This window comes from Ursus americanus, chromosome 16 (genome assembly GCF_024610735.1).
Source record: "Ursus americanus isolate L20-20 chromosome 16, mUrsAme1.1.p, whole genome shotgun sequence".
NCBI lineage: Eukaryota > Metazoa > Chordata > Mammalia > Carnivora > Ursidae > Ursus > Ursus americanus.
Genome location: NC_142142.1, coordinates 3,922,950 through 3,937,293, shown reverse-complemented (window position 1 = coordinate 3,937,293; position 14,344 = coordinate 3,922,950). Strand labels below are relative to the sequence as shown.

The 14,344-nt window shown below is 48.4% G+C and overlaps 3 protein-coding genes across 14 annotated transcripts in view; 2 read left to right on the top strand and 1 right to left on the bottom strand.

Moving 5' to 3' along the window:
• The first annotated feature begins 2,341 nt into the window (after positions 1-2,341).
• Positions 2,342-3,772, top strand: OR52W1 (olfactory receptor family 52 subfamily W member 1). The gene has a single exon (XM_045783007.2). It carries the CDS (start codon positions 2,810-2,812, stop codon positions 3,770-3,772), a length of 963 nt encoding a protein of 320 aa, XP_045638963.1. The 5' UTR covers positions 2,342-2,809.
• Positions 3,773-5,375: 1,603 nt separating this feature from the next.
• FHIP1B (FHF complex subunit HOOK interacting protein 1B) overlaps positions 5,376-14,344 on the bottom strand; it is a 162,974-nt gene continuing 154,005 nt past the window's right edge. For all 12 annotated transcript variants that reach the window (XM_087868080.1, XM_087868081.1, XM_087868079.1 and 9 more), the window contains one exon: positions 5,376-14,291. In XM_087868080.1, the coding sequence (XP_087724206.1) occupies positions 13,930-14,291 (362 nt within the window). In that variant the 3' untranslated portion in view covers positions 5,376-13,929. The remainder of the gene's footprint in view (positions 14,292-14,344) is intronic.
• C16H11orf42 (chromosome 16 C11orf42 homolog) lies at positions 8,676-13,448 on the top strand. The gene is made up of 3 exons (XM_045783008.2): positions 8,676-8,747; positions 12,251-13,049; positions 13,318-13,448. The coding sequence occupies exons 1-3, from the start codon at positions 8,676-8,678 to the stop codon at positions 13,446-13,448; spliced, it is 1,002 nt and encodes a 333-aa protein (XP_045638964.2).

The following is a 14,344-nucleotide window of genomic DNA, read 5'->3' as shown; positions in this document are numbered from 1 at the left end:
TCGAGTACCTTAATTTAAAAACTTTTTTGCTGGGGCGCCTGGGTGGCTCAGTAAGGTAAGCATCTGACTCTTGATTTTGGCTCAGGTCATGATCTCGGGGTCACAAGATGGAGCCCGCATGTGAGGCTCTGTGCCCAGCAGGGAGTCTGCTTGAGATTCTCTCCCTCTCCCTCCGTCCCTCCCCCAGCTCGAGCTCTCTCTCTCTAAAATAAACAAATAAATAAATCTTTGAAAACCTTATTGCTAAAAAATGCTAACCGTCATCTGAGCTTTCGGTGAGTTGTAATCACTGATCACAGAGCACCATAACAGACAGAAGGAAAGTTTGAAATACCGCGAGATTTACCCAAGTGCGACGCAGACACGAAGCCAACACGTGCTGTTGGGAAAAGGGCACTGATGGGCCGCTAAAAGCAGGGTTGCCACAAATCTTCAATTTGTAAAGAACACTTTATCTGTGAAGCGCAATCCGGAGACACGCCATCAAAGGAGGCACGCCTGTACTGTGTCTTCCTATACCTACAGGCCCAGGGTACGGGTACGGTAATTTATAAATTAGGCATAGCAAGAGACTAACAGTAACTGATAATAAGAACAATTGTGTAATAAAAGTTATGTGAATGTGGTCTCTCTCTCTCAAAATATCTTACTGCTTTGTACTCACCCTTCTTCCTGTGATGATGGGAGAGGATAAAATGCCTACGTGAGGGACGCGAAGTGAGGGGAATGACGCAGCATTGTGACGTAGCGTTACGCTACAATTGACCTTCTGATGATTCGTCAAAGAGGATCACCTGCTCCCCGACAGTGGTTGAGAGCAGCGGGCAATTGAAACTGCAGAAACGAAACCACAGACAGGGGGGACTACCGTAGTCTCCCCTTCTACCGCTTCTCAATTATTCACCAGCTGCCGCTAGCGCTTCCACGAGGAAAACGCCAGGGCTTTTTCAAGGTAATGTGTCGTATTTATTGCTGTATTTATGCACTTTCTAACCAGTTAACATGCGTAAAATGGTGCCACCATTTTTATTAGGGTCCTATCCTTTTTTTAAATGTGTCACTGACAAAGTTTTTGAATGTTGTACCCTACTGCCACCTTTCCCGCAAGCCCCGTTTTTTATTACATTACCTTGCATAGTGTGGTGAATTTTAGGATATGTGTCGTTAGAGCAGAATCATACCCGGTGGGCTCACAGTTGATGGTGAATAACTTTCTTTCTCACCTGCATGGATACCTAAGCCTCCTGAAACTGTAGGAGCCGCTGTTAGTCAGCAAATGCTGTTTGGGCCAGCAGTAGTGTCACACAATTAAAAGCAATAAGCATTTATTCATAGACAACTACATGCCAGGTACTGTGATGAGCAGTGGAGATGCTGGCTAATAAGCACTGCTGGAGGGGGGGGAGAGAGAGAGGGAGAGAGGGAGAGAGAATTACAATAGAGGGGGACAATGCTATTCAAGCGTATAGCAGGGTCTTCTCTCCAGACTTCAGGGAGTCAGCAAAGACCTCCCAGAGGAAGTGTTCCTCTTTCCCAGATCTCTCCACTCCCATAAATCAGTCTCTTTCCTTGTCCACATCTCTGCCTCCTTACTGTACGTCTGAGTTACCATACTATCACACCAGGCAAGGAGGCAGCACAGGGAAGAGTTAATGTGGCACAGGTGGGAGGGGCAAGGGCCCTGAGGGAAGCAGGTGGAACAGCCTCATAAAGGGCCCCACAGGCATTGGTCAAGGTGAAGAGAAGCTGCCAACACAGTGCTCGGGATCTTTCTCCAGTCAAGTCTTCTGCTGGTGCTTTCCTCCTTGTTCATTTATTCGTTTAATGTTTATTAATCTTCTGCCGTGAGCTAGTTCTGGGTGGAATCTGTTCTACTCACCCTGCCTCCTCCAACATCAGAGATGCTTCTTCCACGTATGGCTGCTACTCTGGGTTGCCTACCATCTCCTCCCCCTCTGGCAACTCCACTCCCTGTGGCACCCCAGGAATAAGACTTTAGTGGGACCCCTTTCTGGATCATGAAGAAGGGAGACGGGGAAGTTCCCTTTTTGCTACCATCTCTCTCTGTTCCTTCCCAGGCCCAACTTCAACTCTGCAGCCAGCGTTCAAGTTCACTCCTTCAGCATCAAGTTAAGAATGTAAGCAGCCCAAACACCCAGCAGGTTTTCTCCTGTCACATCAGGCTTCCAGCTTCACTGCAGATCCAATCTTCTTCCTCCTGTTTCTCCTTTTCTCTCTACTCGTCTTCTCCAAGGGTTGATGCCCAGAATGTTAAAGCTGGACAACGCTACAATCATTGTGTCCACCCCCAGTGTGGAGCTGAGGAAGCTGAGGCCCAGCTCTGCCTAAGGATATACAGTCAAGGACGGTGCAGCCTGGGGCGTGATCCCCCTCCAGCTCTGGCTTTCTCCCCACCTTACAGACACTGAGACAGACTCTACTTTGGATCCTGAGGAAGAAAACCATTCAATTCAGCCTCAGCTCTCAGGTGACCTCCAGCTATAGCAGCCACTGCAACAGGGAGGCCTTCCTTTCTCAGTACCAGTGTCTCCCCACTTCTCTCCCTTACAACACTCATGGGCTGTCAGGCACAAAGGATTCTCCCATCCAAGCTGGGCTAGTGACCTTGATTATCCACCCAAAACCCCAACCAAAGGTTACAACCCTGTGATCCCCCAACCCAGCACTACCCCTACACATACCCCATGGATGGGTCTGTGCCACTGTGACACCCTCCAAAATCTCTCCTTCTGTCTCTCCCCTATCAGGAGCCATACCCCATGCCCCCTAAAGCTTTGCCCCCCACAGGATGGCAGGAGGTCTACATCCCAACTCCACCTTCTCACGCCCAAACTTCTTCATACTGACTGGCATTCCAGGGCTAGCTGGTGCCCAGGCCTGGCTGACACTGGTCTTTGGGCCCATGTATCTGCTGGCCCTGCTGGGCAATGGAACACTGCTGGCATTGGTGCAGATCGATTCCACACTGCAGCAGCCCATGTTTCTACTCCTGGCCACACTGGCAGCCACAGACCTGGGCTTAGCTACCTCTATAGCCCCAGGGCTGCTTGCTGTGCTGTGGCTTGGGCCCCGGCCTGTGCTATACGGTGCCTGCCTGGCCCAGATGTTCTTTGTTCATGCACTGACTGCTGTGGAATCTGGTGTGCTGTTGGCCATGGCCTGTGATCGTGCTGTGGCAGTAGGGCGTCCGCTGCATTACCCTCTCCTAGTCACCAAAGCCCGTGTAGGCTATACAGCACTGGCACTGGCACTGAAAGCTGTGGCTATTGTTGTGCCTTTCCCTCTGCTGGTGGCGCGATTTGAGCACTTCCGAGCCAAGACCATCAACCATGCCTATTGTGCACACATGGCAGTGGTAGAGCTGGTGGTGGGCAACACGCGGGCCAACAATTTGTACGGGCTGGCCCTTTCACTGGCTGTGTCAGGTATAGATATCCTGGGCATCACTGCCTCTTACGGGCTCATTGCCCACGCTGTACTGCGGCTGCCCACCCGGGAGGCCCGGGCCAAGGCCTTTGGCACATGTAGTTCCCACATCTGTGTCATTCTGGCCTTCTATATACCTGGTCTCTTCTCCTACCTCACACACCGCTTTGGTCGTCACACCGTCCCAAAGCCTGTGCACATTCTTCTCTCGAACATCTATTTGCTGCTGCCACCTGCCCTCAACCCACTCATCTATGGGGTCCGCACCAAGCAAATCAGGGACCGGCTCCTGGGAACCTTCACATTCAGAAAAAGCCAGTTCTAATGGGCAGAAAACAATGGAGCCTGCCGGAGGAGGTGAGGGGACATACAGAAGAGTGTAGGGCCTGGAGGTGTAGATTATGTCATCTTTTTCCCACTGTCTACACATGATTGTGATAACCACTCAACAAATATTTGCTGTGAAGTCTCAACTATGTATTATCACTAACATCTGTAGGCTTTGGCCTATCCACGTATCTTGATCGGGAGGCAGGAGGCAGGGGGCTACATGTTACCATGCAGGAAAATAAGATCAGGAATTACCATGGCTCATAATACACAAGATTTAACTTAAAGAAAACTCTCCTCCCCACCCCCTTCCATCATATTAACCTAAGTCTCCCCATGTTTCCACACAAAAGCTCCTCTACAGATGCTAGAGGAGGTCTAAGAAGAGTGACCCTGCCTCAGGAGGCAAGTGTTTGGGTACTTGTCTGGGATCACAGCCCTCTCCACTTCTGGAGCCAGATCCTATTTTCAGCCTGTCCTTAGGGAAAGAGTTACAGGCTTATTCCCCACATTCTGAGAATCTGGATAATGTGCCCAGACTGGGGTCCCAAATTTGGCCAGCACACTGATCTTTGCCATTCCCAGCCAAAGAATCCTCTTGGTCCCATGTGTAATTACTATTTCCCCTACCCCCATTCTCCTGTCAATATCTCAAGAATTACTAGAACTTCTCTTCCTGGGCGTACAGCCGTAGGCGTCAGAGGTCCAACTGAAAGAAATGATTTCCCAGGAAATCATAACCACTTCACCTGCTTGCCTGAGGTCCAGTCACTCTGGTCTCTTACCAATTTGCTCTTTTCTGCATCCTCAGCCAAGAACGTTGAATTCCCAAATAAAATCTACATCAGCACCCCCATTTGTCCCGGTCAGCATCACCAGAAGCACGTGACGTTGGTGCAATAGGATTAAATAGGCATATTTCACACTGCTGTGGCTAGCAGAGAATAGAGATATTACACAGGAAGTGTTGTAGTGTTGCCCAACAGGGGACTGACTTCCAGCTATTGCGCAAAAGATCTTTCACCCCAGCATGGAGCCGAGAATAACCATCATCTCAGGCAAAAGGCAGGGATTCACCATTATAAGGTCAGAGAAAGCTGCAGGCTGCACAGGTAGACCCAAGCTCTCTGGAAAAACTATCACAACCGCAGGTACTGGAGCCAGCCATGAAGACCTAAAGGCAAGTGCAATGCTGATTACTCAGCACAGATAGCCGGACCGAACACCATGGGACTCCACACAGCAGAGGAGGCTGCAGATCTGAAAAAGCAGGTGATATCCTCTCCAGGGCCACATGGGGTCTTACCAGGTCCTCATTAACAAGGAGGTGAAGAGATAGTGCAGAAGCTCTGCATGATTTTCAGAGGTGTTGTCACACTGAGGAGATCTGTTGTCCTCGAGGGTGGACTCACTCATTCTCAAGCTAATCTTTTTCATGAGGTTCTGAGCTTAAAAACTCCACAGGCAATGATTTTGTGGATAATTGTGACAAAATCCTGATCCTAATTGGTCATGAGTCTTTAAGATGTCTATATCCTCTTAGGTATCCCTCTTCAATAAATCTATTCTGACAAAATAATTAGAGATGTAAACAAAGATGTGTGCAGTAAGATATTTATTACAACATTATTATAAAGAAATGTGTATGTGACGCCCTGTGTCACACACACGCACATTTTTTGCCTTTCCCCTCCGATACATGAAAAGGGAAATCCTATGCAGTCAATGTTCATAAGCAATGAATTCTGTCACCTTCCCACTACAGGAAACCTCTTGTCTAAGGCACCTTCATTCCCTGGTTGTGCACAGCTCCCCAAGGCAGCTGATTCAAGTTGTGCATTGTTCATTGCAAGAACCTTCTTTCTTCAAGCCAAAGACCCACCCCCTTGGACATTAGTATTTTGTTTTGGACTGAGATCACACACCTACCATGTGATGTGTTTAGAAGACTACCAGCACTCCCTTACTCCTCACAACAACCTGAGAGTAATCCCATAATCCCTTATCCACAATTCCAAAATTAAAAAAAAAAAAAAAAATCTCTGAAGAAACAAGTTTGTTTGTTTGTTTTTAATAACTTTGGTCCAAAACCTGACCTGAAACATCACGAGGGTATTTATAGCATTTATTTACCTCACTTGGTGTGAATAATCATACATAGAGCTTCAGAAATATTGATGTGTTTGATTACAGGGCACTGCCCTAAACCTCACTGGGGTACTCCTTTATATATGATAAAGGCACTATATTCCCTTTCTAAACTTCTGACATCTAAAACACATCTATCCCTAAAAGTTTCAAATAAGGGATTAGAGACTTGCCCAGTTATCCCTGTAGCCTGAGAGAAGTGAAGAGACTGGTTAGGGCTCTTTATCCCTCCAAAGGCTCTGCTATCAACACTACTCTATACCATCCTGGAGGTTCTTACAGAGAACCCCACGTTCCCTAAATTACCAGCCCCTGCCAGTTTGTTCCTCTCATGCTCTCCAGTCCAGTCACCACTCAGATATGTTGCAGATGATCTGTGCCCAGAGAAACCCCAGAATGTGCCACACTGGAGGCAACCCCATGAGCAGGCTATGGCCCAAACAGCCCGGCCCTTAGGCTCATCAACCCCATCCAGAACTCAGTTGTCATTTGTTTTCCTTCAGTAACTTTCAGTCTCAGCCTCTACGAGCCAAAGGGAAAGAGTGTCTCATGTAATGTCAGACTACGGCAGTGTGGAATGCAGGGAGCTTGAAGAATCACGATCATCAGCAAAAGAGACGAAGATACGGCTTCTGGCTGAGGAGTTCATCTAGACCCAATTTCCCCCTCTTAGCCCCCTCAGTGAAAATCTGAAAGAGAGCCTCTTCACATTTCACCAACAGCCCATCATCCCTGTCCCTACCCTATTCACCCCCTTCTCATTCTGGAACCCCCTCAGGATATGGATGTACATCATCCGCTGCCTGTGTTTATCAGTGACTCTCGTCTCTGTACCTCTGCACTTCTGCCTCCTTGCACTGTCTCTTCTGCCCCACGTCTGTGTCCCTTGTCCTGGTGTATGTGTCTCTCCCCCACTGCTGTCTACCTCCCTCAGGATTCCTTTCTGGAGGGAACAGAGGTGCCAACTGTACTATACCAGATGACCTCTCCTGGGGTAGGGCTAGGAGGGCACTGGAGGAAGAAATCTTTTGCCTGCCCTGACAAGAAGCTTGGGGTTTCTGGTCTGGTCTAGTGCAGGGATTCTCTTCTCTTGCCCGCTTCCTTTTCACTACACGACTTTGCACATCCACTGAGCAAGTGCCCTCCCACCATACACTCAGGAGAACAGAAGAGATATGGCAATTTCTTCCTTCACCAAAAAGAACTACCATTCAAATTTTAATTTAAAAGCTGGAATCAGGCTGACTTGGATTTGAATCCCAGATCCTCCATTAACTCACTGTATCCCTTGCACTAATCTACTTAACCTCTCCAAGCCTGTTAATTCACTTCTAAAATAACGAAATAATAGTTCAAGAGGTTGCTTGAAGGATTAACCAGGATAATGGATTCGAATTATTTGGCACAGCCACTAACATACTTCAACAAATATTTGATATCAGTTCCTCTCCTCCATGCCCACTGTCAAATCTTTGTGTAAACACCTAGCACCCACACAGGTTAGCTCTGTCTAGAGAAACCTACCCTCCCCTGAGGCCAGTTACAACATGTAGGACCATTCCCTGTGCCTCATACTCATACCACTTCAGCCAGCTCAGACAATGGCCAACGTCATGGCACAGTCCTACATGCTGGGCCAGGATAGGAAAGGATGCCCCCCATACAGAAGTGGTCTTCCTAGGCATGCAGGAGACTCTCCAGAGGGACTCAAGAGAAGACTCTGGACAGATAAGAGGCAGAGTGGGACAGTAGCTACTAGAAAGGCTCTCCAGAGTGTTTCTTCTCCAAGAGAAACCACTCTTCTCCAGCAAACACCAGGTTGAGATCTCTGGACAGAGACACAAGGGGAAATCACACATAGATTGGGGCTGAAGTAGGAGAGTGACAGCTAGACACAGATCAGCCTAGGACAGGGAGTGGCACATGAAAAAAATTTTCCGCAAATTTACCTGGGTAATTCTGGCTTCCTGAAAGTCCTCTCCAGTTACTAAGGCAACATTATCCCAATTAGATTCTTATCCTCCACATTGTCACCACTCATATGGCACCCTCCTACACACACACCTGGTTTATACTGCAACTGTAACCCACTCATTAATAATGGGTTTCAAGCTAGGCTGCACATCAGGATTGCCTGAGGAGCTTTTAGAAATCCTGATGCCTAGGCACACTCCAGACCAATTACATCTGAATCCCTAGGGGCAGGATCCAGGTATCTATAGTTTTTAAAGCTCCTAGGTAATTCCAAAGTATGACCAAGGTTGAGAACTACTCCTTGGTTCTCAGTCTAAATCCTGATTTATACTTCTCCCCTGTCCTTCAGGACCCCTATCTAACCTCACAAAGAAGTCATCTGCAGCTGATAACACAGCAAACTGCTTCAGGAGGCTGAAGGGGCAAGCCTGATTCTGCTTCTTTAAAGAACTCAGAACAAGAAATACACGCATACACACGCACACATGCACTTACGCAAGCACACACAGACACACAAATGCACCCAAACACACCTGCATTCTTCTCCCCTAAGGAGCAGAATGGGTAAGTGACTCGAGGGTATGGACTCAGGCTGTGGATATAGTGAAGCTAGTAAAGTGACTGCCCTCTCCCCTCCCAAGGCCCCATTATCTACAGGACCTCTATGACCTCACACTATAGTAGGTCAAAGCCTAAGGCCTGGGGCCTCACCTCCCTGGGCAGCTTGGGGTTCCTGCAGCAGCCACTGCCCTGCCTAACCCCTCCCATACCCCACCATGTTGGTTGGTACCCCCCACCTGCTGACACTGGATGAAGCTGATGCCATCTGGACCCTCATCAAGGATAAAGTAAGAGGGCTAAAAAGAAAGTAACAAAGTGTGACCGAGATGGGTCTGAACAACTTCTGAGTAGGAAGGGGTGGGAAGCCTGAAGACAATTAACAAATAATATTTACTTAGTGCTTGCTCACATGCCAGACACCGCACTAAGTGCTTTGCATACACTGTCTAATTTCACCCCAGTTGGAAAAACAGTAAGAGGTTCCTTAAAAGGCAACAGGAATCGATGAGAACAGAAACAAGTGCTAAGTCAGGGTAGGACTCAGGAGGTCAGGAAGGCTTCCCGGAGAGAGTGACATTCTAGCTAGGCAAGTAGAAATTATTCTCATGTAGAGGGAAAAGGAATTCCTGACTCATAAATGGTGCTTAATAAACACCTAAATGAGTTAATAAGCAGGTGGGAGGGTGGGCAGGTAAGTGAAAGGTGTCCTAATTAAAGGTAGAGCATATGCAAAAGCCAGGAGAGGAAAAAGAAAAATGCGTATTTGTGAACTGCAAATAGTCCTCTAGAGCAGAGTTCAAATGAACAGTAGTGAAAATGAGGTCAAAGAGGTAGAGGGGCCGATCACGAAGGGCCTTTTAAACTTTCTAAAGGAACTTCAACCTCTTCATAAATACCTCCTCCACCTTTAACTTTCACAGAATGGGAAAGTCGGGTTTTGAGCAAAACATGTAGATCTCCAGGAGCAGGCAGATGTCAGCTGTATCTGAGGTGCAGGTACCCAACAAATCCCACCAAATCTAGATGGCTACAATTTCTGAATTTGGAGAATTTGGGGATCAGGTTCCAGTTATGTAATCTGAAGGACAGTGAATTTCAAGCACTCGTAGAAGGCAGCCCACCAAGTTTAAAACAACCATCTTAAAGTAGTGCCTGCCAGACTCAAAGCAGCCTTAATAGTATGTGGCTCCCACGTGAAATGGAGCAGCGGCTCACCACAAAGGTCAGCTTCCCAGGGAAATAGAAACAGGACAGTTGAGGCCCTCCCAAGTATCAAAGTACCTGGCTTCAGCAGTGTAAAGGTTGGTCTGGACAAGATCAAGCATTTCATTAGGATGAAAGTAAATGTGATCACCAACTAGCAGAAAGCTACACTATCAGCATCAGAAAAATTCCCTATTTAAATGGAAAATTGTCAGGAAAGGCGAGGCAGAGTTTCGGGGTAAATCACTGGTGGTGTATGGCAAATTCAAGGAGCAGGACAGCTTTGAGTGACCTGGTTTCCTCTCTCCAGACTGCTAAGAGTTTACTGAGCACTTCATAGAACATACAGATAACCAGAATGTGGCTCAGGAGCTCCTCATTCAGAACTCAAACCAGCCAAGGTACATCCAGGAAGATAGCCTTCCACCCTCGCTTTCCCAGGCTGCCCCTGGGAGATCTAAATTTGCAGGCCTCTATGTTCCACAGAACTCTCACCCAGAAATAAAACTGCACTGGGAACAACAAGCAGTGGTCTCAAATGGTGACTCTACCAAGAATAGTCACCCTAGCATAGAAATCTTATTTTCCCTGTTTTAGGATAACTACTGGCGGCCTCAAGGGTAAGAAAGAAGGCCTAATAATCACCCCCGCCCCCAAGGCAAATTCATGTCTATATTCTGGGATAAAGCCTCCAGCTAAATCAGGGATTCACCTTTTAGCAGACACTTGGACCGTAGGACCAGGTATTTGTCAAAATCCTATTAGAGAGATACCTCCTGGGGACATTCCTATTGGACTTATTTTTATAGGATTCTAGAGACCAAAGGAGCAGCTGGGGTAGGATTCTGAAGTTATACTTGGTGACTATGCTTTCTTTGTCATGGGACAAAGCATTCTATACAAAAATGCCAACCCACCAGTGCTCTGCTGTCACCTCTGGGAATGGACCTTCTCAGAGCCTTGTTCTTCAGCTTGATGCCCCTACCAGAAAGAAAGTATTCCGTGTCTCAATGAAGCACAAGAGAGGAATGATGGGAAATTCTTCCATGCACATTAAGAAAGAGCAGCATTTATTTCCTTGGCTAGGTGACAAAAGATAGTAATCTTCAAGCTACTTCAGCTTGTTTTAAGTGCAGACACAACTCGATCAGGCAGCTACCCTCCTCTTATGCTATGGGGCAGCACTTCCAAAAGAGCTCTATGTAGCAAAAACACAGACTGACCTTAAGGGATCATTGATGAATTCTACCAGAAGACCAGCAAAGTGGGCAATGCCAGCAGTAGGGAAACAGACATTTGGGAACTGAGGGCTGAGGAAGGGGAGTAGAACAGAGCATTTTCAGAATAGGTCTCAAACAGGAAAGGGACCCAAAGAGGGAATTTTATGTACTCCCTAGGAGAACACAGAGCCAGAAGTCTCGGCCAGCAGTATCTTTGATGAGTCGAGATCATACCTATGTACCATTACTGGAGAGTATCTTACAAGGTTTCCCAGGTGGTCATGAAGTTAAACTTTCCAGAACTAGATTACCAAACCAAAAAAGCCAAGACAAGGACAAAACCAAGAGGTACCAGAATCCAAAAAAGCATATTGGGACGAGCATTACAAAGATGAGGCCTCAAATCCCTAAAGAACTACTCCCTGTAGCCAGGGTAGATGTTGAAGAATGTTCATTCCAAACCTATCTCTGTGTATTCATTGTAGTGAATGACATCACCCAACTAACCAATCACCTAAGACTAATCTTTCTCAATTCCTTTTCCCACAGTCCTTAACTGACCAAGTTCTACTAATTCTATAACCTAAAGATCTTCCCCCATTATTTTAGTTGAAGGCCTCACCATATTTTGTTTGCAGTAATACACTACTCTTAACTGATCTTTCTCTCTCCTTATTTTGTCTTGCTATTCAAAATTAACTTTCTAAAGCACCTTTTGGATCTTGTCCCTCTCACCCAGAGCCCTTCAAATGGCTTTCTATTGCCCTCAGGATCAAATTCCTGTCACTTAGCACACTCAAGATCTTTCATAGTCTAGTTCCTGTGTGCCTGTCCCTCTTCAGACCCTGTGTTTAAGTACTATGAAATTATGTGTTCCTAAATGTGCCCTTCTTAGTTTGTAAGTTCAGGTTTTTTATCTGGCTGTATCCTCTCCCTGGATTGACCATCCTCCTATCTAGCTAATTCCTTCAAAACTCAAGTATTACTACCTAGAAACTTCCTCTGATCCTCTTCTATCAAAGACAAAAGCTGTTAAACCACTTCTGGTCTCCTTCACACCTTGCTCTCTATTATTTTACTTAGCTGACTACTGTCTACATCTCTGTCTCCTCCATTAGACTGAGCTATAATAAGATAAGGTCAAAGTCTCATGCTTTTAATTCCCAGTATCCCGCAGGGTCTGGCACATAGTAGATATTCAAGGTTTTGCTACAGGACAGAACTAGGAAATAAACAGGAAGCATAAAAGCCTGAGCACGTTGTGGAGATGTAATTGCGCAGTAAACAATGGGAGGGTCAATCTAGAGTAGGCTACCAGGTAACTCCTGACCCTAATTCAGTCCCTGACCTGTAAACGCCATCTGCAGGTTATCGAGGAGCGCTTTGGTCCCAATGTAGTGGCAGTACCTTTCCTGTCGGATGCAGCCTGCTATGACCTACTGGGTGTGCTAGTGAAGCAGTCCCGCCCAGCCCACACCCGCCTGGCTTTCCCAGGTCGGCAGGGTCGGCGGGCACTACAACCAGTGGGGCCACTACCAAACCTCCTGGAGCAGGCAGGGTCTGAGGGTGCCTTTGCCCACTGCACTCGGGAATACTCACCAAACGGCCGAGCAGAGATAGCCTATGAAGAAATGCGACTGTTGGATGGGCAGCCCTGCCGGATCCGCCTGCACATGGGTGGCCTACGCAAGAAGGTGGCCTTCCTGCTGCTGCCGCCAGGGCAAGTGAGCCTACAGCAAAATCTTCCCTGGCTCCGAAGCACCCACAGCATCTATGTCATCTACCAGGTCTTCTCCTGTTCCTGGCTGCAGCTGGGGCTGTTACCTACAGCCCGAGAGCCCCAGCTGCTCCGGTTACAACGGTCACTGCCTGTTGCCTTCTCCTGCCTCAAGTTTTCACTGCAGCCCAAAGGAGTGCTGGGACCACAGAAGCCTCTGACCAAAGATCCACTGCCCCATGGTGCCAACTGGGTCAGATCCAACCTTGGCATCATGCCACCTCTGGCCCCCACATCAGTTGCTGCAGATACCCCTGAAGCTGCTGCTGTGCCTCCACCTGTCCCAGCCCCACCTACACCACCTCCTCAGGAAGGGCCAGAGGGCAGACCCACCAGATTCTCCTATAAAGGCCGAAACCCCTTCCGCAGGGGGCCCCAGATGTTGTCAGGTATTGCTAAGGGATATGAAGCTGAGGGATGGGATCGGGTAGAGGGGAGAGGGCATGGGGAATATAGGAATGTGTGCCCAGGAATGTGTGGAGCGCCCCTAACTCCACACTGGATCCCGGTGGGGGAGATGGAGAGGGAGCCAGGGGCAATGAGGTGGAAGCATGGTCCTGGTGAGGGGGTGGGCACAGCACAGAGGGCCAGGGAGGGACCAGGGAGGCAGAAAGACCAGGGCATGAGTCAAGCTGTGACTATCCCCAACCCTGGCAGAGAACTGGCTCTTCAGCCCCCGCAGCCCCCCACCAGGAGTCCAGGGTGGGGGCCCCGGGGATCCCGACCGGCACTCCATGTCCCTGCCCCTGCTGCAGGGTCTGTCCTCAGAGTTCGACAGCGACGAATGAAGCTGAAGCGAGAGATTCCGGGGGCGAGGCCCCCAAGATCTGGCATAGGGATACTGGTCCCCAATAAACATCAGCTGCTGCTCCCCAAAACCATCCTGGGACCATGCTGCTTCTTTCTTCTGGGGGCTGGAGGACAGTCCCTACTTTTTTCCCTAGGCTCCATGACCCCCTCACTCTTTTAAGGGCATAAGAAGCACCCTGAAACCTCGGCACCAATGTCCTCACCAGAGAGAAAGTACCCCTGACCTCCCCATTTATGTACAACCTTCCTGGGGCCATAGCCCCAGAAAAAAGGGTGGGAAAGAAGAATGAGCACAGAATAGAGATTTCCCTTTTATACATATTGCAACAAGTTCTCCATAAAACATTCATTGGAAATAAATTAAAAAGTCCTCTTGCCACTGCCTCCAAACATAAAAAGGAGCCTACACCCCGGCCCCAGCCCAGGCCATTCGAGGCCCTGATTGTCCACGGAAGAAAGTTAAGGATTGAGGGGCCCGAAGCCTGAGACAGGAAGGCCAGATCCCTCCTCTGAAGTATCCAACAAGAAAGGTGAGGTGACAGCATGGGCCTGGGAGATGGCAGCCAACTCCTTGAGAAACTCAGGGAAAATGACTGCACAGTAGACCGCATTCTTGACTCGCAGAGCCTCACCTTGGCGCTCAGGGGCCCCACCCCGAGGGGGCAGAACCGGAGTTGAAGCCCCAGGGGAGCCCCCACCTAGGCCAAGTCCTGCGCCGTCTCTCCCAGGCTGAAGAACCAACTGTGCCGCCTGCCGGGCCCTGGTTGGACTGTGTGCATGCCGCAGGAGCAACTCCCCCAAGGACGGCCTCCGGCTCTTCACTGGGAATAAATGGGTATATTGGGGATTGTGAAGGTGCTGGAGTCAGGCACTC